At 42.2% G+C, this 24550-nt stretch overlaps 1 protein-coding gene across 3 annotated transcripts in view; it reads right to left on the bottom strand.

Annotated features, from left to right (window-relative positions):
• Positions 1-24550, bottom strand: part of UST (uronyl 2-sulfotransferase) — a 331357-nt gene that overhangs the window by 14051 nt on the left and 292756 nt on the right. The window contains exons 8-9 of one of the 3 annotated variants that reach the window (XM_064598203.1): positions 22578-22857; positions 19858-21022 (exon numbers count right to left, since the gene is read on the bottom strand). The exons of 1 other annotated variant lie outside the window; for it this stretch is intronic. In XM_064598203.1, coding sequence (XP_064454273.1) covers positions 20923-21022; positions 22578-22857 — 380 coding nt within the window. In that variant the 3' untranslated portion in view covers positions 19858-20922. Of the gene's footprint in view, positions 1-19857; positions 22858-24550 lie in introns of those variants that run through there. One more of the 3 variants, XM_045865721.3, reaches the window with a different exon arrangement.

Raw genomic sequence — 24550 nt, 5'->3', positions numbered from 1 at the left:
CCTCTTCACATGGCATCCCAGAGCTGGCGCGCAGTACTTTGTCTACTCTTTCTGGAATGTGCTACACGTCAGACACTGCTGCATGCTCACTGGCAGGTGCCACAGACACGCTGACCATCTGCAGAGCATTCAGTGATTCTCCCAATCTGACCAGCATCGGAATCTCCTGGAGGCTTGTAAGAATGCAGATCACTGGGCTGCGCTTTCAGGGTTTCTGATTTTATAGGTTTGCCACCCCAGATTTGTATTTCTGACAAGCGGCCGGCTGATGCTGATGCTGTCGGGTGAGAGAACCACATTGTGAGAACAGGTTTGTTCTCACAGGGGCGCTACCTTAGCCAGGTGTCCTTATACTAACCGCTGCCATCTATCTGAACGCCTCTTAAGAAAGGGTCACCCTCTGTTTGAAAAAAAAAATGCCTTGAGGAGCCTGCTTGGTGGGGTGAGACCCTTGGGATGTCAGCCAGCGTCAAGATATCAGGAAGGGGAAGTCACTCCTCAGGAGACAAGGCATGGAATTGGGGAGGTTTGCTCCCAAAGGGAGACTCATGAAGAGCCGAGAAGGGAGGCAGGAGAAAAAGGACCAGGGGAGGTGGGGGACCAGGCTCTCCTGTGAAAGATTTTGTGTCGTGCTGTAAAACCTGTCTTAAAAAAAAATTATTTTAATTCCAGTATAGTTAACATACAGTGTTATATTAGTCTCATGTGTACAATATAGTGATTCAACAATTCTATGCATTACTCAGTGCTCATTATGATAAGTGCACTCCTCATCCCCTGTATTTCATCCATCTCCCCACCTACCTCCCCTCTGGTAACCATCTGTTTGTTCTCTATAGTGAAGAGTCTGTTTTTTGGGTTGTCTCTTTTTTCCCTTTGTTTTGTTTCTTAAATTCCACATGTGAGTGAAATCATGATATTTGTCTTTCTCTGACTTATTTTGCTTAGCGTTGTGCTCTCTGGATCCATCCATGCTGTTGCAAGTGGCAAGATTTCATACTTTCTTATGGTTGAGTAATATTCCATTGTAGATATATACCACTTCTTTATCCATTCATCTATCCATCTAGGGTTGCTTCCATAATTTAGCTATTATAAATAATGCTGCAATAAACATAGGGGTGCATATATCATTTTGAACTAGTGTTTTTGTATTCTTTGGGTAAATACCCAATAGTGTGAGTACTAGATCATATGGCTCTATTTTTAATTTTTGGGGAACCTCCATAGTGTCTTCCAGAGTGGCTGCACCAGTTTGCATTCCCACCAGCAGTGCTTGAGGGTTCCTATTTCTCCACATTCTTGCCAACACTTGTTGTTTCTTGTGTTTTTGATTTTAGCCATTCTGACAGGTGTGAGGTCATTGTGGTTTTGATTTGCATTTCTGTGATGATGAGTGATGTTGAGCATTTTTCCTGTTTATTTGCCATCTGTATGTCTTCTTTGGAGAAATGTCTGTTCATGTCTTCTGCCCATTTTTAAATTGGATTATGTTTTTTTTCTTTTTCTGGTGTTGAGTTGTCTAAGTTCTTTTTATATTTTGGATACTAATCCTTTATCAGATATGTCATTTGCAAAACCTGTCTGTATTCCCTGTCTCTGCCCTACTGACCCTCCCCAAATCTTCAACACAAATAAGAAGGAATTCAGGGGAAAAGAGACCATGAGAAGATTCTGGAAAACACAAGAATCCTACAGAGGGTCTCAAGGCTCCACAGATGGCAGGACTGGAATTCATGGTGGCACTGGAGCCCATCTTGCCCAGCATTTCAGGGGTGGGAGAGCTTCAAGGGCATCTGGGTTACTCCATGGCTGAAAGCCGAGTTTTCCATGCGTTCTTTCAGACCTAGACAAGCATTTATTTTATTTAATATTTTAATTTTAAACATTAGGTCTTTAAAGAAAGAATGGACCTGAAATTCCATTAATATGGCTCTAATCACAATGATATCCTATCATAGTAGTGCTATGAATTTTTTCAAACTTACAGTGTTCTTTGATCTTCACCAGATCTCTGATCTTGTCAGAGAGCAAGGGCTGGTGTTAGTTTGACATTTCTATTGGGAAACAGAGGCAAAAGAGATGAGCCATCAAAGCACGGTTTAGAGTGCAGTTCTCATGACAGCAGGTCCAGGGAGCGTCCCCCAAGGTGACCTGGGGCAGGGCCTTTGTTCTTTGCACCCTATTTTCCTCTCAAATGAGCTAGCTACAGAGTTCAATTCTAATTCTGAGAAAAATCAACATTTAGAATAGCATTTTGGAATATTCCAGGAAGGAGGTTAAATCATTTTGTCCTTAATATCTGAGTCTCAAATCCAGAGCCTTAGCTTTTTCCTTTAAAATCTGCATGTCGTTTGCCTGCAGGAGGGAAGTAGGGAAAAGAGTGATCACGCTTCACTCTCTCTCTCTCCATTTTACAGCCACATGTTATACTCTGATATAAATCTTGTAGCTAGAATATAAGATGTTCACAGCCAAATCCCTCCATTTTTTGGCAACACAGGCTCCATCTGTCTTTATGGTCGACAAACAAATCAATTTCATTCTAAATCAAAATGAGGGGTTTCCTAGGCAGCTGTAGGGGCTTTCCAGCATTGGCCCAGGAGAATTCTGGGATGGGCAGGACCCAGAGGCCCCTTCCACTTAACTCATCTTTTTCAGGGACCATCTCTAGTCAGGTGAGGTCAAGTTTATTTATTTCTTTTCTTTTTTTTTTAAAGATTTTATTTATTTATGTATTAGAGAGCGAGCGAGAGAGAAACAGCATGAGAGGGGAGAAGGTCAGAGGGAGAAGCAGGCTCGCCGAGCCGGGAGCCCGATGTGGGACTCGATCCCAGGACTCCAGGATCATGACCTGAGCCGAAGGCAGTCGCTTAACCAACTGAGCCACCCAGGCGCCCTATTTCTTTTCTTTTTTTAAAGATTTATTTATTTGAGAGAGGAGAGAGAGTGCACGTATGAGCGGGAAGTGCAGAGGGACAGGGAGAGAGAATCTGAAGCAGACTCCCACTGAGGGGGGAGCCTATCTCCCGACCCTGAGATCACAACTTAAGCCGGAACCAAGAGTTGGCAGCTTAGCCAACCGTGCCACCCTTGGACCCCAGGTGAGGTCAATGAGACTCCTTAACAGGGAAGAGGACAAGATCCCACCCTTGGCCAAGAGGGGTTTGTGGTCCAAAAGAGGAGCAGCTTCATGTTGCGGGGCGGGAGTACCAAGGGGGACCTTTCCTCTCTCCTGCTTGGCTCCCTAATGTGCCAGATTCATTTCCTTCTTATTCATTTCCTGCCCTTAAGTGAGGATCTCTGCTTCACAGAAAACAGTGCTAAGCGGTAGGGACTGGAAGCAGCCTGCCCTAGTTAGTAAGCAGGTGGCAGAGTCAGGATTCGAACTCGTGTTATGCCAAGCCCATATCCTATGCTAGTCCATCCACTGGTTCCTCAAAGCCTGCCTGTGAGAAAGTAAGAATGAGTGACTTCTTTCATAAATATAAATTCATGTCTTTTTAATTTGAAGACTATGTTCTTAGGGTTTTTTGGGGGGTGTTAAACTATCCGTTTTTTTTTTCCCTCAAAATCATAGTGGTATAGAATAATTCTTTCCTCCTCTTCCTCCTTTCTTCTCCTTTTTTCTTTTTGTTTTGACTTGACCAGGATGAAAAACCCCTGGCCATTCTATTTTGGTTCCATGTTTCCCTTCTTTTTCTTTCTTTCTTTTTTTTTTTTCATGTTACATAAATTCCCGAAGCCTGGGACCCCTGCTTAATCCGAAGTAACTCATCAGAGTTTAAGAATAGCTCAGCTCTGACGTCAGGGCCACCCCCGTGGTCTCGGTGTCACGCTGGAACTGATGTAGGAGTCACTGCCGCAGCGCATTTGGTTCCCAGGCGACGCTAACTTGAACTAGGACTACTGAGGACGTCTCAGTGAGAGGTCATCCCTTCCCTAGGCTGAAGCTTCTTTCTCCTTTAAGATTTCCGCTTTCTTCTCTGGATTCTCCAAGTATCTGGTTTCTTGCATGGCTTGAATGTGCAAATCGGCCCAGATTCTTCGAAACCACTTTTATTCCGTTTTCTACACAGTTAATTGATCATGGTGAAGCCCGAGCACGTTCGTTCTATTTCAAGCGTTCTGCTAATTTTGACAAGCGATGGGAAATTGTATGGGGCCGCGTTAAGAAGTGACAGCCACCTTACCCTTGAACAAAGCGCTGCGATCGGGACCCAGGGAGCAAATCTGCAGCTTGATCGGCAAGCTCCCCATGCTGACTTCACATTCCATGGTGTTAATCAGCCGTGGGACAGAGCTGCCAGTGACCCCGCGACTTCTTTGAACGCCGTCCCCCATGGACTCAGGGCAGCTGCGAGCCGTGCACTCCCTCGGCCTCAGAGCCACGTCTTCAAATACCGCCCTGTCTGCACCATCCCGGCTTCGGGCCCCTGGAGGGTCTCTCGGCTCCGAGTCCTTTAATTTCCTTTATGGACGTAGTAAATCATTCCACACACCACTGAGCAGGGGAAAAGCCCGATTTATTAGACCTACCTGCTTGGTTCTTATAGAGTAAGATTCCCACATTGAATGATTTTCTCTCTTCCAGTTTTTGCTTTTCATAGTTTTGAATGCTTAAGTAAAAGATGTCTGGAATATCCCTCAGCAGCTGAGCAGGGCAGTGCTGGTCCTGTCAGGCCTCTAGTGACAAGCTACGGTCACTTCTCTCTCTCTCCAGCTTATTGCACCTTCCTCTTTCCCACGGCATTTCCCCCCCCTTCCGCCCCCCCCAATAAATAAATAAATAAAATCTTAAAAAAAAAATCTATATAGGTCCCTGATTTTGATATGGTAAAATAAGCCCAAATGCAAATGGCAGTTCAAGTGTGGATGTATATTTTGGGCGTTGTGCCCTCTAATACCTGAGTGTATGTGCTACTCATTTCTTGTTTCTCATAACTAATGAGTCCAGGTTTTACCCAAATGAACTCACTCTTGTGAATTATAAGCATCACCTAAAAGAGAATGTATTTTCCCAAAAGCCAAAAAAGTTGAAGAATTTAGAATTCCTTGGTCTCCAAATTAAGACCAACAATATCTCTTGCTCTTTGATCTTTCTTTTTCTGAGGGGAACATGACTTTGATACAGAAGTGTTGATGAAAGACGCCTAGAAGAAACCATTAACCTTAATGAGTTAAAACATCGTGATCAAATTTACTTTGCTTTATATTTGTTTTTTTACTCCTTGCATCCTTTTTGACACTTAAGAAATATGTGGATTCCCGGAACAGAGTAAAAGGAGACTCATAGGGAGGGAAGTAGACAAGCACTCCCTGTTGTACATTATCTAGGTTTTTCTCCCCTTCCATTTGCATTTATTTATTTATTTATTTATTTATTTATTTATTTAAGACAGAGAGAACGAGAGAGAGAGAGCACATGAGAGGGGAGAGGGTCAGAGGCAGAAGCAGGCTCCCTGCCGAGCAGGGAGCCCGATGCAGGACTCGATCCAGGGACTCGATCCAGGGACTCCAGGATCATGACCTGAGCTGAAGGCAGTCGCTTAACCAACTGAACCACCCAGGCGCCCCCATTTGCATTTATTGAAGCGAGACAATTGTAATGCAGAATAGTATTTAGGATCTTGTTTTCCTGGCTGCCTGGTTAGAAAGTGACCACAGGTCCTTTAGGAGCTGCTCCGATTATTAGTATAGTTGGAATTAGATTCCTAGATTGTTTTCTTCAGTCTCTGAAAGGGAGCAGAGACTGGGGGTCTCTTACTCCAGCTACATCACGAAAAGCCACTTAAAGCCACTCAAATAGAAATTAGTGATTAAAAATCTAAACAAAAGCAGCTTTAGAAAAATACTTCTCTTTCCTGATTTAAGGAATAGTTTACTTGAAATTTACCCTGAAATTTTTAGAATTGTTTAAACAAACTGAATAGCTAACTAACTAAAGCCTACCCCAGTTCAATGATCTTTTGTCATGTCACCTTGTTTTATTTTAGTTACAATAATTATCATTATCACATTATCTTGCTTGTTTGTTTATCTGGGAAAGAAATGGAATCCAGGAAGGAAAATGGAAACTGAGTACCTTTTCGGCCTAGAATGTTAGATTCTTGAGATCAGAGACTTTATCTTGCTCACTGCTGAGTCTCTAGGTTTAGCACAGCACTTCGCACATAGTAGGGCTTCCATAAGTATGAATGAATGAATGAATAAATATTTCCATCTGCAATAACTTTCCCAGGTAAATTATTATTATTATTATTGTTATTATTATTATTTTGCTATTAGACAACAAATTTGCATAAATAATTTGGATACTGAGCAAAAAAAATTAAAGTGGGATAGGCCTGGGGTGCCTGGGTGGTTCAGTTGGTTAAGCATCTGCCTTCAGCTCAGGTCATGATCTCCGGGGTCCTGGGATTGAGCCCCGCGTTGTGTTCCCTGCTCAGTGGGGAGTCTGCTTCTCCCTCTCCCTCTGCCTCTTCCCCCCGCTCATGCTGTCTCTCTCTCAAATAAATAAACAAAATCTTTAAAATAAAATAAAATAATAAAATAAAAAATTGGGAAAGGCCTAGGGATCAAGAACCCAGGGCCCAGTGGCAACATCTATGTATAAACTTTTGGTTGGAAATATTGGATTACATTCAGTGTCCATTTGTTGTGTGATAAGGTGACTAAATTTTTATGACATACTAATAGTCCTAGAGTTGGTTATTAAATAGGCTATTTTGTGAGATAGCAATATTCGGCCTGAAAATATCCAATTAGTGAATAAAGAAAATAGAAATAGGGCATTTGACATAAAATAGGCAATTAAGTTGATAGAAATGGAATTAAATGACATTTGAAGGCTTTTTAAAAAAATCAATCACTGGCAACTATTTTTCAAAACCTTTCTTTCTTTTTTTTCTCTTTCTTTCTTTCTTTCTTTCTTTCTTTCTTTCTTTCTTTCATCTTTCCTTCTTCTTTCTTCTTTTCCTCCCTCCCTTCCTTCCTTCCTTCCCCGATTACTGTATAGAATAATTCTTTGACTCAATACTAGGGAAGGGCCAGTTTATTTGTAATATACTCCTAGTGGAACTGAAAGTTACTTTAGCAGTGTGCTCTTATTTGATATTAGGTCATTTTCTTGGGAAAAACTTAAGCACTTTACCGAAGAATTTCAAGATTACTTTTCACATTTTGATGAGGACCTGGTGAAATTGTACCATTCAAAAAATAAGAAACAAAGGTCCAGGGGAGACCGTCTGAAAACCAGGTTAAAGTTACAAGGAGTTGCCTTATAATTCCGTCGTTACCATTGGATTTTGTCAGTTGTTTGGTCTGGTTGTGTTCTGTGTAGCATAGAACCTATATGGTCAATACATTTTTTCCCTCATTAAGGTAAACTCTAAATTCACATGTGATGACTGAGCATCAAATGATAAGAGGCAGAGTTGAACCTTGAGAAACTTAATAGAATTTTATAATTGAGAAATGGAGCTTGACATTTCTGAGGAAAGTGATAGTTTGTGACAGAGCACCTAACAATGTGGCAAATCAGGGAATGGATTGGACTGAACGGAGGCGTTTTAAATGGTTGACGCCATGACACAAAGCAGGTGGAGAAGAGCTGGCTCTCCTGAGAAGGCGCCATTACAGCGGTGGCCTGGGTATGTTCACCCCCAAGCCGGGCTCCCCTGGGCTAACACGCAATGCCAGACCCAAGGCAAGTTCAAATGGTGAATGTAGTTCTTGTTGAGAGTGAAGGCTATCCCAGTGAAACACCACAATCGAGTTGGAAAACTCAAAAAGAGATACACGTGTGCGTAGGAGCCGAGAATGGGACTTCTGTGAGGTAGAGGAGAGCACTAGGCAGCACAGCCTGAAGAGCAAAGTTGGCCATGATCCTATAAGTTCAGCCAGTGCAGACTCAAGGAGGGATCTGGAGGGTTAAATCCGCAGAAGTTGTATACACCAGGGAGGGGAACCTTGAATAATAGTTGGCTAGTTAGTTTAATTGAGAGAGGTGAACTTGATAATTTTCCTGAAAAATCCACTTTTGGTTGTGACCTATCGCATGCTCTTTCCCTGAAATCACTGCTCCAAGCTCAGTGCCTAAGAGCCCTAGTGATTCAGATGGCGAAGTGGCTTTACGCTAAAATGGCCAGTCCATGCTATGCATGCCTCTGGAATTCACCGTCAGTATTGAAAACACACGTTCCTCAGAGCTTACATTCTGTCTCACAGTCTCTTCTCCTTAGAACCCTGGCTCCCGGGCTCCCCTCCCTGCCCACTCAGCCTCCCTCAGCGTTAACGCCCACCATGCATTCAAACAGGCTGTGGTAATATTCACAAGAGCAGTAGTCCTCAAGTTAGGGTGAGGGAGCTTTGCTGAGCTAAGATGCTAGACACCAGCAAGGCTCACCCACAAGGATCGGGCTTGAACATTCGGATTCAAATTCATGCATTCACAGGTTATAGTTTGCCACATGCCATGAACCTATATATCACTTGAGACTGGTTAAAAGTAAAATATTAAATATGCATCAGTTATGAGTCTATTGCAATTTATGTGGGAGTGCTTTGGAAACTGGAATGCCTTTAACCTTTTTCTTGGTCACAGACCACTTTGAGAATCTAGTGAAAGCAGGTACCCCTTCCCAAGAGAAATACATAGAGTATGGTTATACCTATAACATTTTGCATATAAATTCAAGAAGTTCACAGATCATCTGATGTCATAGATTCCCTGATCTAAAGGGATTTATAAATATAAAATGTTATTAAGAGTATTCTTTTTACATTTAGATGAACAGCAGAATGTAGAATTGTACATTTAACATGATCTCAATGATACACTACATATAGGAAAGTATACGTATATAGAAAAGACCAGAAAGACATGCACTAAGATGTAAGTAGTACTTCCATTTGGGTGGTGAATTTGTGATGTATTTTAATTTTTTTCTATGAATTTGTTATATTTTCCCAATTTAAAAATGATATTTTTACCAGCTTATTTTCACAAAAGTAGCTGTTTATTGTGACCAATTATGGAAATACTGGGCAGAGCCCTCAAAAACAAATCTAAAAAGACAGACACGGTGGTGGTCACTCTTCTGGGTGGCTGTTCATTCACAACATTTACCAGTCTCTGGGATCACGTGATCTGTACCACAGGAATTTTCCTCCTGGTCTTCCAATTGGTGCGGGGGTGGGGGCCTGACTCAGCTGAATCATTCATTGTCTTTTCTCAAGATTTTTCTGAACCGTAACTAGCAAGGAGCCAGCCAGTTCCTCTGTGATGACAGAAGTTGTGAGTGAGGTCTAGAAGAGGGGAGGGGGGACACACTTCCTGCTGGTCCGCAAGGAGAGAGAGAGCCAGAGAGATACTTCATAGTTCCCGGTTCTAGTCCCCTGTGAGCCCAGCTCACCCTCGTCCTTCTTGCGTTTTGGTTTTTCAATTCTCCCTTTGATTTATACCTTGTATTCTTCCAACAAATTTCCCTTTTGTCTGAACTAGTTAGAGCTGGATTTCTGGCACCGGAAACCAGCAAGTCCACACAATTAACAAAAGTATATTTTTAAGTATTCAAGAATCAAATTTGACCCAAGTTGTGAAATCAATGAAATCGACAATATTCCTTGACACACAAGGTGGCTGGCTCTGGGTGTGTGGCATTGTGTAGGACAGAGGGAGTTCAAAAAGCAGAGACAAATGGGGATTACTGGTGCAGATCCTTAGCTCCTTCTGTTCATTTAGAAGGTGGAAATTGGCTTCTTGGTTCTATGTAGAAACAAACAATAATGGGATTGTTCAAACCCTGGTTATAACCATAAAAATTACAGGTCACTTCTCTCACTTATGAATGTGATGCTTGGGATAACAAATTTACAAGTGAATGAAAGATAAACATATTTTCTAATTCAATGAGCTAGAAAACAATCCCTTCGTTAATTTGGCAACCTGAAGATATCTGAGCTCTGCTAAAGAGAAAAATCTCTGCAAATTGGTAGTGATACTCCATGAGAATAAACAACTTTACAGAGGAGTTTGTGCTCTTGACATAGCATGGCCAATTCCATTTCAACAAATATTTAACTGTAATGAAAGTGGTTAGAAATACCAGGGCATGGCTTAATTATTCTAGGAATATTTGACATAGTGAAATTTCAAAAGACCAGCTTAATTAAAATATAAGTCATCCGAGCTAAAAGCTCCAACTTCAAATCCAGTTCTATCTGTATCCTATGGAAAATAATATTTTCTATTGGCAAATGTGTGTTTCTACTGAGCTTAGAAATGGCCTGCCCCAGACAATGTGGTAAGCAGGCCATGATGGAGCCAATTCCAACTTTGGAGGCTGGTTAGAGTGGTAAAGCCAGCAGGAAAGAATTTTGAGTTCACATCCAAACCAACTCTAAGATAATGAGACTTAGATTTTTTAAAAAAATCAACATACTATAACCTATGTACTCTAATTCAAGTAAAAGATATGTTCACATTTCTTGGAAGCCAACAGATATCATTATCACAATATCGTAGATTGGGACTTTGAGTCATCCGATCTTACATGCCCGATGTCTTTAGATGATTCTAGATTTGGGATTTGATGAGATAGCTATGAAATCAGCACTTTCGGCAGGCAGGGCTTTCAAACTAGGTAGAATCTCAAGTGTTTATTTTATTGTGGGTTTTGATATGAATTACTAAACTACTTTTTAGAAACGTACCAATTTTATTCCCATCAGTGGATTATTTCATCATGCCCTCTGTTCATCCCGTGCACCAGGACACTTAACTCTGTCTGCCACTGAAGTACCAACAGTAATGTCACATTGTTTCACTTCAAATTTCTTTATTAATGAAGATAAACATTTTCTCTTCTTAGTATGGGGATTAACATAAGAATAAAAAAAATGAGAAAAAAAGAAAAAAAAACCATTTTCTCTTCTTAGCCTTTTGCAGAGCTAAGTTCTGAGAAGTAATATGTTCTTTGCACACATTTACTCCTTTTATTGATTTATGTAAGTTCTTTATATAGTAATTTCAATCTTTCTTCTGCCATTTTTGCCACAAATATTTCCCTGTTTTATCTTATTTTATTTTATTTTATTTATTTTTTAAGTAGGCTCCACGCCCAGCAAGGAGCCCAATGTGGGGCTTGAACTCATGACTCTGAGATCAAGACCTGAGCTGGGATCAAGAGTCAGATGAGATCAAGAGCTGGTTGCTTAACCAACTGAGCCACACAGGCACTCCTCCCTGTTTTTAAACTGTGATACTTTTTTTTTTTTTTGGAGACTCATCAATTCTTGCTCTTTTTTTCTTTGCGATTTCTCTAATTGTGTTTACCTTTAAAGTCCTTCCCTATCCCCAAATTAGATACCTCTGATTAATGTTCACTTTCACAATGTAACATAAATCCTATCAATTCACTGGATCAGAGAGGCATATTTGGGGTAATAGAGTGAAATCGCTTTAATTTTGAATAGTATGTTTTTCTTTATGCTATTTAAAAAAAAGAGAGAGAGAAAAGAGGGCAAAATGGAAAGGCAAATACCCGTAGTCCCTGAGATCCTAGGGTGTTTGTTGGGTCTGAGTGTGTAGAAGAGGAAACCAGCAGTGACTTGCCTCTGCCCTCGCAGTGCTTCTGGGTTTCAAGTTAGTGTTCTGGCCAGAGTCAGGAAAATAGCTAGAGGCCTGGATTTGCTAACAGCCCCAGTGCAAGTTACAACGAAAACACAAATGTCTCCTATCACACCTGACCATCAAGTGGATTAAGTGCCTGGAAATCCAGGGATGAAATGAAGGGCACTCTTTTGGGGAAGAGAGGTTAGTGGAGGAGCGGGGGAGCCTGGGGAGCCTGATTCCCAGCATCTTTTCTTTCTGTCCTCCCCCTCTCCTTCCTTACTCTTATGCCCCGTCCCCAAGACTTGGACAGTTATTTACAAGGAATGGGAAAAGGGGTCAGTTTTATTGTTCCTCTCAACCAAGTTTACATCTGTAATCCAACTTCACTGCCATTTTTCTCTTAACTTCCTTGAAACTAAAATTTGCCCTAAAAGTGATAGGTGGAACACAGTAAAGATCAAAGCAGGTAAAAAATATGTCTTATTCTGGTCGAATCTCCCAATGAGAGGCTGGTGTCTGGAATTAGAGCTTCAGAAATGCCCCCAGATGAGGAGCAGCTGTTTTCTATTTGTGTAATCAAACTCTTAGGCTGAGTTCAAGTGCTACCCTGCCATCGACTCCCAAGGGAACCCTGTAGTTATTACGTGATAAGTACATCTATGAATGAAGGAACATGAAAATTATTTCCTATACATTGGCCATGGAGGCATAACTTAGGCAAAAGAGCAATAGAAATGGAATCAGAAGGTTCTAGAATCAGTTCAGCTACTATGCCACCTAACTGAGCCTCCTTGAGCCTCAGTTTCCAAATCTATCATAGCTGTCTATCCACAGAGTTGATACAACATATTCGAAAGCATTTTAACACATGGTCTGGAACTCAAAACTGCCGCACAGCATGTCCAGCTGAAATAAAATTTTACCTGACTCCTAAACTATCCAATCAAATAAACTTTTTTTCATTTATGAATTCTAAAATATTAATTTAAAACCATTTTAATTTTAGCATATATATTTCAATGCCAACTATTACACATAAAACCCTCTTTGGGGAGAACTAAAGCCTGGACATTGATCAGAGTTAAGCTGGCCAATACTAGGCAATATTTATAATTATGGAAATCCTTTACCTTTTAATCACTTCAGTGAAAGGGAGATTCTAGGCATACAGGTTAATAATTTTCAGTGTGAGAATGGTAATAAATGATTCCTACATTTCCTGGGATATATGGTTGGCCAGTTTGTTTGAGGCTGGTGCTCCTGAGCCTGAGGTCAGAGATCTGCTTTTAGGTCCATCAGTTTTGCCATGTTTTCCACCCAAACTGGTCTGAAGCAGCCTAAGACAGGCAGGTTTCTAATCCATCATCCTTGCTTGAAAAATGAGCCGGGCTCCCTGACTGACAGTGAATCAGTGCTCTGATGTCTGTCTGTCTGTGCTCACATGGAAGTCAAAGGACAATTAGTGTAAAAGAAAAGAAACTGCAGGACTTGGAAAGAAAATACCCGTTTTAAGAAAAAAAAAAATCAAAACCAAAAACTGTATTTTGGGTAGAGTAAATTAGAGCTGGTCTTCCCAACCTTTTTTTTTTTTCCATATAATGGCACATCTAGAGTATTGTTAGATTTGTACAGTAGCACTCCGGTGTCAGTTGGAGGGAATTTAGGACCTAGTCCCAGCTGCTTATGGCCACACAGAGGGCTGAGGGGATCGATGTAATGTCCGTTAGGAACCCTGCCTCTGAGGACAATGAAATCCGGGAAGGGATGAGCAGGCTCACTGGACGCCACACACCCACACATCTCAAACTGAAATCCTCTGCCCACTAGAGCAACTCTCCCTCCCATTGCTCATTTATATCACTTGCATCTCTAGCCATGCTGGCATACCTGAGTTAATGCTTTATTTTCCCTTAGCTCCTTTTGGTCCATTCAACTCAACAAATATTCACAGAGTACCTTTGTGTGGAGCACCATTTTCCAATTGGTGGAAATCAGTCATGGAGCCATCCTGAAGTTCTGCCTTTGGCCCTTCTTCTCCAATCTCTTAGCCAATCCCCGTCCAACCCCTGGGCACACAGGGAGATGACTAATGGGGTTTTGCCTTGCTTTCCTTCACCCATTATATAGTCAGAGGCCGAATTCCTCTCAGATGTTCCTCATTTTCTGCATGCCACCCATTGGCCAAGCCAGCTAAGAGACAGCAGGCAGGGAGCCCAGATGATATCATTCACAGAGCTCAGTGTCTCGGGAGATAGAGCCTGCAAAGAAGGGCAGTGAATGCAGGAGAGCTCTGGGTGGGCAAAGGGAGAGTAATCAGCTCATCTGCTAATTGATTGAGAAGAAAAAATGATTTCCTCATGTTTCTTTTCTATTCTGAAACGACTAAGGGCTCCTCATTGTCCTTAGGATAAAATAACAGTTTCCTCTAAAAATCCTCGGCAGTCAGGCTCAGTTTAATCTCGCCTTTTTGGATATGCATCCTGGCCTTGTCACTTAGTGGGTGATCACAGGTTCATTATTTAGCTTCATGGGGACTTTATTTCCTATTACACAAACAGGGTACAATACCTTTCTTGTAGATCTGCCGCAAGGTCAGATCTTCGTTATGCTTTAGATCTGCCCTATTTTTTATACAAATTCCACCGTCCCTGGAACAAATTCCACAGGAAACCTCCTCCCTGTTCAAGTCCTCACTGATCTCTCACCTTCTCCATATTTAAGCTCCTATGCATGCCAATCAATTTTTATTCATTAAAAAATATTTGACCTGAGAGTTATCTGAATCCTTTTCTAGCTTGGACTGGCTTGCTGACAGAGCCATATGGGATTCTTAACTTCGTCCTACATCCTTGTTTGTTTCACCGTACCCACCCTGTAAGTCTATGGCTGCGGTGGTGGTCTTGCTTGAGGGTTATTATGACCATCAAGTCACCACAGCAGGCAACTCGCGATGATCGAATCAGAACTTCAATTATGTAATTACACAATACGCTCAGGAAAGATGATCTGATAAAGACCGATTTTTAAACATACTATAGTAATTTAAAAACAATGGCAACAACACGGGAGCAGGTCACACAGCTTGGGAAAGATAATAGGCTGCGTGCAAGGTGTGCGCGTTGTGTTTTACATACGCTAGGGGCCATACTCCTCTAAAGCACGGAAGGAAAATAAGCAGGTGTGGGAGAGAAAGGAGGTTTGGAAAGACCTTGGATTTCCTGAGTAAAATGTTATGGCTCCGGCTCCCCCTAGTGTGCTGAACAACACAGATACCCCAGTGTGCAAAGGCTGAGTTCAAGCTCAAGAGCTGAGCATTTTTATCTCCAGCTGCCAACCTCACCCGAACAACGGGAGATCTCCATTTTGCCACCGTTAGCTCCCCACTGCAGAACCAAGCACAGACGAAATGCGGCGGATGTTCTTTATCCAATCCGACTTGAGCACCAGTCCTCATGGAAGTCGTGAATTGATTCGAGGCATCCAAATAATATTAAAGACTATTTAAAAATCACCTTAAAAAGAGTTTCCACTTTCTCGTGAAGTAGGGGGATGTAATTAAGGAGCATGAGCAAAACTGAAAGATGATTCCTTGTTCATTATTTTACTAAAAATGTTATTTGCCCCCACCTTCTATCTATCAAAATGTTAATTATATGCAAATACATTTTCCTCAAGCAGGATACATGAGCCACTTGGAAGACCAAACATCGAACCATAGCAGAAGGAAAGCAACTCTTCCAATGGGGGGAAAATGACACATTAAAGCAATGTTTCTCAAAGTGTAATCTCCAGAACACTAGTTCCACAACTATTAATAGGTCTAACTTCATAAAGGTTTCATGACAAGTAGTTTTGAGAAATGTGGGGTTCGACAAAGATAAACTGACTTTTTAAAAAAATATTTATTTCTTTATTTCAGAGAAACAGAGAGAGAGAGCACGAGTGGGAGGGGAGAGGGAGAGAGAGAATCCCAAGCAGACTCTGTGCTGAGCGTGGAGCCCGGCACCGAGCTCAGTCTCACGACCATGAGATCACCACCTGAGCTGAAACCAAGAGTCAGATGCTTAACCGACTGTGCCACCCAGGTGCCCCAAGATAAGCTGACTTTTAAAAACTGCAGTATTCTTCCAGACCCTTGGTGTGCTCTTAAAATACCACTGTACTGTGTGACATTTTGAGCTAAAGCATTTTCCAACTTGTTTAACGCACGGATTTTTTTTCATGCCTATCTCACACACCTGGTTCATGAATTATCTTTTGGGAATATGCACTGGATTAGAATTTCATTAACTTTCAATCAAAGATGGAGAGCAAATAGGAAAGTATGCCAGAGGAGGAAAGGAGATGGTAAATTCGATATAAGCAGCAAATAGGGTGGCTGTAAAGAAGTTTGTGATTGGTAAAAAATTAGTAACACAAAAGATTTAGAGTCCTCTAATGGCAGTCCCGTAATGGAGTCAGAAGGCTCGACCACACTGCATACATCACCAGCCCACGAAATCATTGCCAGACTTCTCCCAAAACGTCAGAGTAGTGATGCCATGTTGAGAATAAAATGCCAAAAAGTACAATACCCCATCCTATTGGGTTTCCAACCTTTACGAAAACTTTTCTTGTGCATACCCTGTACTAATTGACATGGATGTTTTAGGCTCTTTATCATGGACAGGATCACAGATATGCAGGGTACTTTAAAGAAGTTAGAAGATGCCTGTATTTAGAAGCTGTGAGTTAGAGAGGATTCCTGTAACACACAACCTCCTCCCAAAGAGAATGTTAGAGAAAACTGGAAATCCATAAAGTGGTTTGCCTTGAATAATGGCACAGATTAAGAATACTGACCCGTGTCCACTAGAATGTGCCTACTCATACTGGTTCCTTTCGCATCTCCCAAAGGCTGCTTTCCATGGACTCAGTGATAGGTTAGGTGGAACCACGTGCAGGCGTGAGGGATTGGGGGCATGGATGGACCTAGAATTATGTGTACTATAGGCTCTCTTGCTGGGGACAGAGCACTTTGTGGAGAAAACGAACATTCATCAGCCCCTAAAGGCTTGTGGCTCTCAGTCTCTTAGCATATGGTGGTGGAGGGTGGGGTGGGGGGACAAAGTTCATTCCAGAAGCAACTCTTGGTTTTCAATGGACCTCCTATTTTCCAGCTGGGCTGACTTCAGGCAGGGAGAGGTCAAGTGACTTATTACTCCAGCGCCCAGTGAAATAGAGCAGCTGGGAGGTGAACTTTGGGACTTCACTGGTGTGCAGCGTCTGCCCTTGTCAGCCAGCAGCTCTGCTTCCTGGTTCTAGAGGCTTCTCTAGCTGCCCCACGCAGCCAGCACGCTGCGTCTGGCGCGGCCGACCTGACGGCTGTCTCTGCTCAGGACTGGAGTAGGAGGCATGCTACAGGTCAAGTCTGAATGTTCTGGCAGCACAGCGTAAGGCAGATTGCTCCATGCCTGCTCGAAGCATACAGTGTCTGGCGAAAGCCAGATTGAAGATAGCTAAACGCACACGCCAAGATTCCAAAGGAAAAACTTAGCTCACATTTTTCCTTTGCACGGTGATTTTTCTTCCCTTCCTTTTTTTTTTTCTCTTCCTTTTTTTTTTTTTTTTTTCTTAAGGGAATCCCCATGTTGACAAGTTGAAAGCCAAAGGGCACAAGGGGTCAGTTCACAATTCTGTGACCCATGAACACCCGTGGGCCCGGGTGTTCCTTGGGAATCTGCAGGCCTGGGAGCTGCGAGCCAAGCCTGGCCTACGCAGAAAGGAATTCTCGAGTGCGGGAAGCAGTCGGTGGGCGAGGGGAGAGGCCGGGGAGGGCTCGGGGCCTGGGTACTCTCTCGCTCCGGGTTTCCAGGGACAAGTCTACACTCGCCTGCCACGAGTTTTATGAGCTGCATTTGACTTTATTTTTTGAGGTCCTTCTGAAACTCCTTACAAGAAGTAGAACGTGAATCTTCATTTTGCTTTTTCAGAGAAAGGAAACTCTATAATCTGAGAGGGGCAACATGTAGCCCAAATTCTTTGAGGAGAGAGGAACATCTAAAATGAAACAGGTTGATTTCGACATCTGTCTCTGAGGCCTTAAGTGATTAGGGTCTACCTCTGTGGAAGGGGGTTCCACAGGCCCCACTCCCAGAAGAGCCACACGGGGCGGGGGGCGGCGTCCATGAGGCAGGGGGTACCGGATGTGGCTTATCCTTTCCATCCCGGATTTAGGTCAGTAGAGGGACTTTGGCTAGATCATCATTTTAAAGTTTTGATTTGTTTGATATTCGAAAGTTAATCAAACCCTCAATGGAAAAAGTTAACATGTGATGTATTTGCATCTTGTATTTGTCTGGACCTTCAATTCCTTACGTATAAAATAAGGACAAGGGCCAGATGACCGCTGAGCCGCACTGCCGTTGGAGGGGTCTGTGATTTGAGGTTCGCTTCTCTCCTAGTCAGAGATTAGTTCCTCTGCTCTAACTTCTCTGCTATCATCTGGGTGTTCTGAGAGGAACTGTGTCCCCACAAAACTCATATGTTGATGTCCTAACACCCAGCACCTCAGAATGTGACTGTATTTGGAGATAGGGTCTCTATAGGGCTAATTTCAAGTTAAAATGAAGGAATTGGGGTGGGCGCTAATCCAAGATGAATGGTGTCCTTATTAAAAGAATTTGGGCCCAGACACAAGGGGGGCACACAGGTGAGACCATGTGAAGACAGAGAGAGAAGATGCCCAGGTACAAGCCAAAAAGAGAGGCCTCGGGAGAAACCAACATTTTGATCTCAAACTTCTAGCCTCCAGAAGTGTGAGAAAATAAATTTCTGTTGTTTAAGCCAGTCTATGGCCCTAACACACTGAGCTCCGCCACGATGAATTTTCTGAGCTGTGAAAGAAGTTCTATGTGTTTTTCTTAACAGACTCTTAATATTGGTTTTAGCCTAAAACAGGCTTTTCCTTTGTAGGATATTCAACATACTTAAAAAAAAAAATTATTCTCCTCATTACCAGATGTGAAGCAAGTTATTTTAGTAAAATAAATCCTCTTTACATTTACTAAAAGAGAATTTCATAATTTTGACCCACAGAACAATTGTCCTGAATGCTTATGGATCACCACTCTGCCTTCTGAGAAATCCTACCGTTATCCACAACCTTCATTTAAAGCCAAATAGTTCACTGGATGAACTTGCAGGTAACAGCACATTTATGAAGAACCTCAGACCAAACAAAGCAAGTCCAGAGGGGGTATGGTCCAGGTTTTGTTCAGTACTTTTGTCTTTAAAGATCACTCAGAGTCAGACATCATGTGACCAAGTTACAGAACAAATTAAATGATAAATGTAACCACTTGTCACTTGTTGTTTAAGACTCAGACTCTTACTTAAAGCATATTATTACCAAAATAGGTTTTTCTTTTGTCTAGTACCAAGATCCTGATTCTTTCCTTTTACAAAATAGCCACATGTAGTTGGCATGTGGTGTCTGATAGCTAGAAAGCTTGGGGACTCCCTGACTCTCTTGCAAGCCCCCCCCCCCCCTTTTAACATTTTATTTATTTGAGAGAGAGAGAGAGAGAGAGGGAGAGAGAACATAAGCAGGAGCAGAGGGAGAGGAAAAAGCAGACTCCTGGCTGAGCAGGGAGCCCAATGTGGGACTCGATCCCAGGACTCTGGGATCATGACCTAAACCAAAGGCAGATGCTTAACCGACTGAGCCACCCAGGTGTCCCCGCAAGCCCCTTTTGATGCAGCTGTGAGATTTCACAAGAAGAGTGTTTCTGGATCAAAACTGCTCGCTTGGGAGGTGAGAATCACCCAGCTTTTGGGGCTCTACCTGTCGGAGAAAGAGATCAGAATATATGCTAAGAGGCGTGATGTGGCGTATCCTTCCTTGCCTGTGTTAGAGCAATGTGCGCTGAGACACCAGCAATCGGGGGCTTGAGGGTTCTGCTGAACCACCCTGACACCAAACCAACCAGGACACGTCGGGGTAAAGTCAGCTGCTCGGGCTTGTATACACACAACCAGATGAATGAAGGCCTAGTTCTAGTTCATTTCTTCAGCCAGCTTTTTGGTGTCATCCAATCATAAGAATAGAGTTTATGGACTTAAAAAAAAAATACATCTTTCTAAAAAAGGCACGTCTTGATGGAAAAAGGTTGGCCAATTAAGAAGGCCGAGGGCGCTGTGAAGAACGGCAGGCACTTTTATTTTCAGCTATCAACAGAATGGAAAAAAAAAATTTCAACTTATTTATACTCATTTATTTATATGGATAATGAATAAGTTAAGGAACACTTCATCTCAAACACGGATTGCTTTTATTTTAGCTAAGCTAATGTTTCAGTTCCATATATATTTTTGAATTTCCATCCATGTCAAACACTATTTTTTTTTCTTTCTTCTTCTTAAAAAAAAAAAAGATTTACAAGCACTTTTACGGCACTCAAGGAAAGTAGGCTGAAGGTTCATAATAATAATTTTCCTTTTAAAAAACATCCATCAGACCAAAATAAAAATCATTTTAATTAACTCCTTCCTGAGTAACTAAAACCTTGGAATGTGCTGAAAGGTTATAATAAATAAGGCAGTCAAAGATCAACCAGCTTAAAATGTATTTTTTAAATTAAACTATGTAAAATGTACAATATATTTCATGAAGTACAAACTGTGTTGGGCTCAGGGCCAAAGAAATGTTGTTACGTGTGCCAATAAACTGATGAAGTGCCTTGACTTTCAGGACGTAGAGGCTATTTGTTGGGACGGAGTAACAGTAAGGCCCTGCAAGTGAGTCCGTCAGCATCTTTTGCTGGGATGTTGTCAGGATCACGGCTGACAATAAATGCCTTTGGACACCCAGTGCTCGTGTGAACTCGGAGGATGATGCATTGCTAACATGACCAGTGGTCCTGGTGTTCTGACAAAGAGAGACCACGAAGCCAATTCGATTTTATTTTCAGAGAGTGAGCTTGCACAGTGTGTGAACTAATTATCATTCTTTATATGCAGTTTCAGAGAAATGACTCACCGTGTACCAGGCTGTCGTTCTTGTTTTTTGTTTTCAATAGGACAGCGGTTCTCTGTGCTGCTTTTTAAGGTAGGCCTAATGGTAGGGCCCTGGCCTCTCTCAACAGGACAAAGGATATTTCCTCTTCTAAGAAAATTTTTCTTAAGCACGTCTCTGCCCCAGTTCTGTGAGGCAGAAAGGAGGCCCACCAGTGGCCAAATGCTGGATTTTGTGCCTCTGTGGTCCCAGCCTTCGCTGGACTCCTGTGGGGCGGAGCCTTCTCAGTACATCTCATGATAAAGTAGCTTTAGTGCTCACTCGACAGGTTCCAAAGGACTTGCTTTATATCTTGGCTACCATCCAATTTTAGTGAACGAAGAAAAAACTCTAGAGAGACTTGTTGGTTTCTGAAAAGTAGAAAATGTGTAGCTTGTGTAAAGTCAGTCTTATTTACTATTATGTGTTCCCAACTCACACTTTGCTAGTGCTCTGAAAGGGCTGGCTCTAGGGGAAAAACCATGAAGGAGACAAAATCTGATGCAAGTATCCTGCCTACCATCACCACCTGCACCCTTGCTTCTCGGTTGGCTGTATGTTATCCACCCAGGGATATATGTATATTCAGGGCTGGGGAGGAGGGAGCAGTTAACAATGAAAACATTTCCGAAGCCGAAGACCCACGGGATCATGAATAGGTGGCAGATGACGGGAGAGAAATGGGGAGCCATGGAACTGCCCAACAGCTGTGCAGACCACTCTGTGGGGAGACACCTATTCAGAGAGCTGGTCCAGCAGACTCTTACCAGAAGCTCTTGCTTCTTCTCTTCTTAAGGTCTTAATAAGGTTCTCACGGGAGAGCTGCTTCCCTAAGAAATGGGACTGTGGTTTCACAGCTGCTTGAGCAGAACTCAAGACGCCCCCCCTTTTTTTTTTTTTTACTAAAACCAGGTACCTCCCAAGGGACCAAAGGTGAAAGACGCCAGTGACTGTGGACCCAACTGGGCCAGGGATGTGCCTGGTAGATTATGCATCGTCTGTGGTCAGGCTTAGAACTTCTGCCCACAGCCGCCAAATGCCAGAGCTAAACTGGTTCCTGGGTTTCCAGTGAAAGCAATGCTGGGGAGAGAGATGTTTCATACTGGGTGCAAAGAACACAACCATACCAGTTTCCTGATGTCACGTGACCTCCAGAGTTGCTCTGTCTCGCCTGCAGTCTCCCTTACACAGCAAACAAATTCTTTTCCCTGCTACGCTGCTTTGATATCTGTCAGAATGGTGCTTGGCAAGGGACTGTCGCAATGGAGCTTGCCATGGCCTTTGACCTTGAAAGGTACCAAGGCTGTGGAAGGGCTGGGGGTGCAGTACCAACTGACTTCTTTCAGAGATAACTGCGCTGCTCTTGGTGAAAGTGTCCCCTGAGATGGACCAGAGGCAGAATTCTACCCACGGGGGCGGAAACCACTCATCCAGGGGCGTCCTCCCTTTTGAGGTCCTTATTAGTCTTAGCTTCTCCTCTTAGATCCTTCTAGAGTGGATTCCCTGGTCTCTGAAGTGGTTTTGTCTTTCTACCGAAAGAGTTAAGTCTGGATGTGTCCTACCACTGAGGTAATATTTTTACAAGTCATTTTACGAATGATAAGTTCCTGGGCTGTGGGCTCTATTTCTCCCCCTCCTCTCAAGATGCTAGAGGGAAAAGCTATGTTATGATGGGATGCCCCGTGATGGCGCCATGTAGTGTACCTGGGACAGGACCCAAGGAGCCAGGAAGGCACAATGCAGTCAGACAAGTGAGACCCGCAAAACCGGGCATCTCCCCGTGACCCCAACAGGTGGGCATGTTTTGTTCTTTTTAATGCAGCTGAGCGTTAATTTAGTCCCTTAAGGACTTTTCCTCCCCCCCACAAAAGAACTTTCTGGAAAAGGGAGATACAGCCGGTGGAGGCAACACAGTGCTGGCATCACCTCTTATAAATATCTTCTAGCCACTTCTCGTCATCTTGCTCCTCGTCATCGATCGGCTCCTCGGTTTCCAGGGGAGTTGGGATAAAGAACTGGGGCCTCAGAGGGGGCCTGCTGACGTGGGACTTCAGTCCAAACTTGCGCTTCAGCAGGTGGAACTGCTCTTTGACGTAGTGGTAGAACTCATACTCGTATCTCATTCGCTGGTAGAGAATCTGCACGGCCTCGGGGGAGGGGACAGTCTTCTTCACGGTCACAGTCATATTTCCAAGTTTCCTATGCTCTGGAAAAGAACCAGGGTTGCACGTGAATAGTCATCTCTAATGCTTTCGCTCAAAAGGAGGAAGGACGAAGCCGTGCATGACGAGCCTAAGACTGGCAGCTCCTTGAGAACAAACTGAGCGCGCAAAGAATAGAAGGGAAAAATGGGTTCCCTGCCCTATTTAGAAAGATTTCACCATATTCTAGGTGTTAATATCAACATTAGTTGACTAAACATAAACGATCCGACATTTCTTTGCACGGGATGTGAACTATGCAATTTGACCACAATTCAGTTATCTACAAATGACACATTCTCCCGAACAGCAAAATCTACCCGGTTTCCCTTTTGACTTCCTGTTCCACACATCAAGGGCTTTACTTTCAGGAGGAAGCACGGGAAAAAGCTCTCACCACTTTCTAATCATCTTGTTTTTTCTTTTAAGGTATTAATATGCATTATTGAGAGTTGAATTTGATATAAAATCTGTTTGCATTTCATTATTTCCACAGGGCATTTGTCAAGAAAAATAAAGGAAGAACTGCTAGACTCCTTAAAATACGTTAACTGCTGTAAATTTTGAATGCTTTTAAAGTTGTGGTCAGTTATAACTAAAATCTGCTTAGTTTTATATTAATGACTAATAATACAATGTTCTATATATTTTACATGTAATGCCTAACAAGAAATGTTATATATATATATATATATATATATATCAATCATAAAATTTTAACCCTATTAAAGTGTACGTATCAGGGGCATTAATAATGTTGTGCAACCAGCACCACTATTTCCAAAATTCTTTCATTGCTCTGAACAGAAACTCTGCACCCACTAAATTCCCTATAACCCTCCCCAGGTAACCTCTAATCTACTCTCTGTCTATGAATTTGCCTTTTTTAGGTACTTCATATAAAAGGAATCATACAGTATGCCCTTTTGTGTCTGGCTTTTTCAGGTACCATATGGTTTTCATGTTTTCAAGTTCATCCACATTGTATATTTATCAGTATTTTATTCCTTTTTATGAATGAACAGTATTCCATTATATGGATGTACCACAGTTTGTTTATCCATCTATCCACTGATGGACACTTGGGTTGTTTCTACTTTTTGGCTATTGTGAAGAGTGCTGTTGTGAACACTTATATACAAGTACTTGTTTGTGTCCCTGAATGCAGTTCTTTTGGGCATATACCTAGGAGTGGAATTGCAGGCTCGTGGTTAATTCTCTGTTTAACTTTTAAAGAACCACCAAACTGTTTTCCTCAGTGGTTGAACCACTTTACGTGCCTGTTGGCAATGTATGAAGGCTCTAATTTCCCCAACTCTTCTTCTATAATTATTATTTTAATTAAAAAAATTACAGCCATCCCAGTAAGTGTGAATTGTTATCTCATTGTGGTTTTGATTTTCATTCCACTAATGACTAATGATGCAGAGTATCTTTTCATGTGCTTGTTGGCCATTTGTATATCTTCTTTGAAGAAATGTCTAGTCAAGTCCTTTCCCTATTTTGGCATTAGATTGTTTAAATTTTCATTGTGGAGTTATAGTTCTTTATTTGTTCTGGATATTCTGCATATATATCGGGTATATGATTTGCAAATATTTTCTCCCAAATTGTAGGTTGTCTTTTCACTCTGTTGATAGTTATCGTTGATGAACAAAGTTTTTTAATTTTAATGAAGACCAATTTATTTCTTCTTAT

The sequence above is a fragment of the Mirounga angustirostris genome, unplaced genomic scaffold (genome assembly GCF_029215605.1).
Source record: "Mirounga angustirostris isolate CCGP_5_RB_7025 unplaced genomic scaffold, mMirAng1.0.hap1 SCAF_8, whole genome shotgun sequence".
NCBI lineage: Eukaryota > Metazoa > Chordata > Mammalia > Carnivora > Phocidae > Mirounga > Mirounga angustirostris.
The sequence above is the reverse complement of the archived record's forward strand: the minus strand, read 5'-3'. Positions and strand labels throughout refer to the sequence as shown.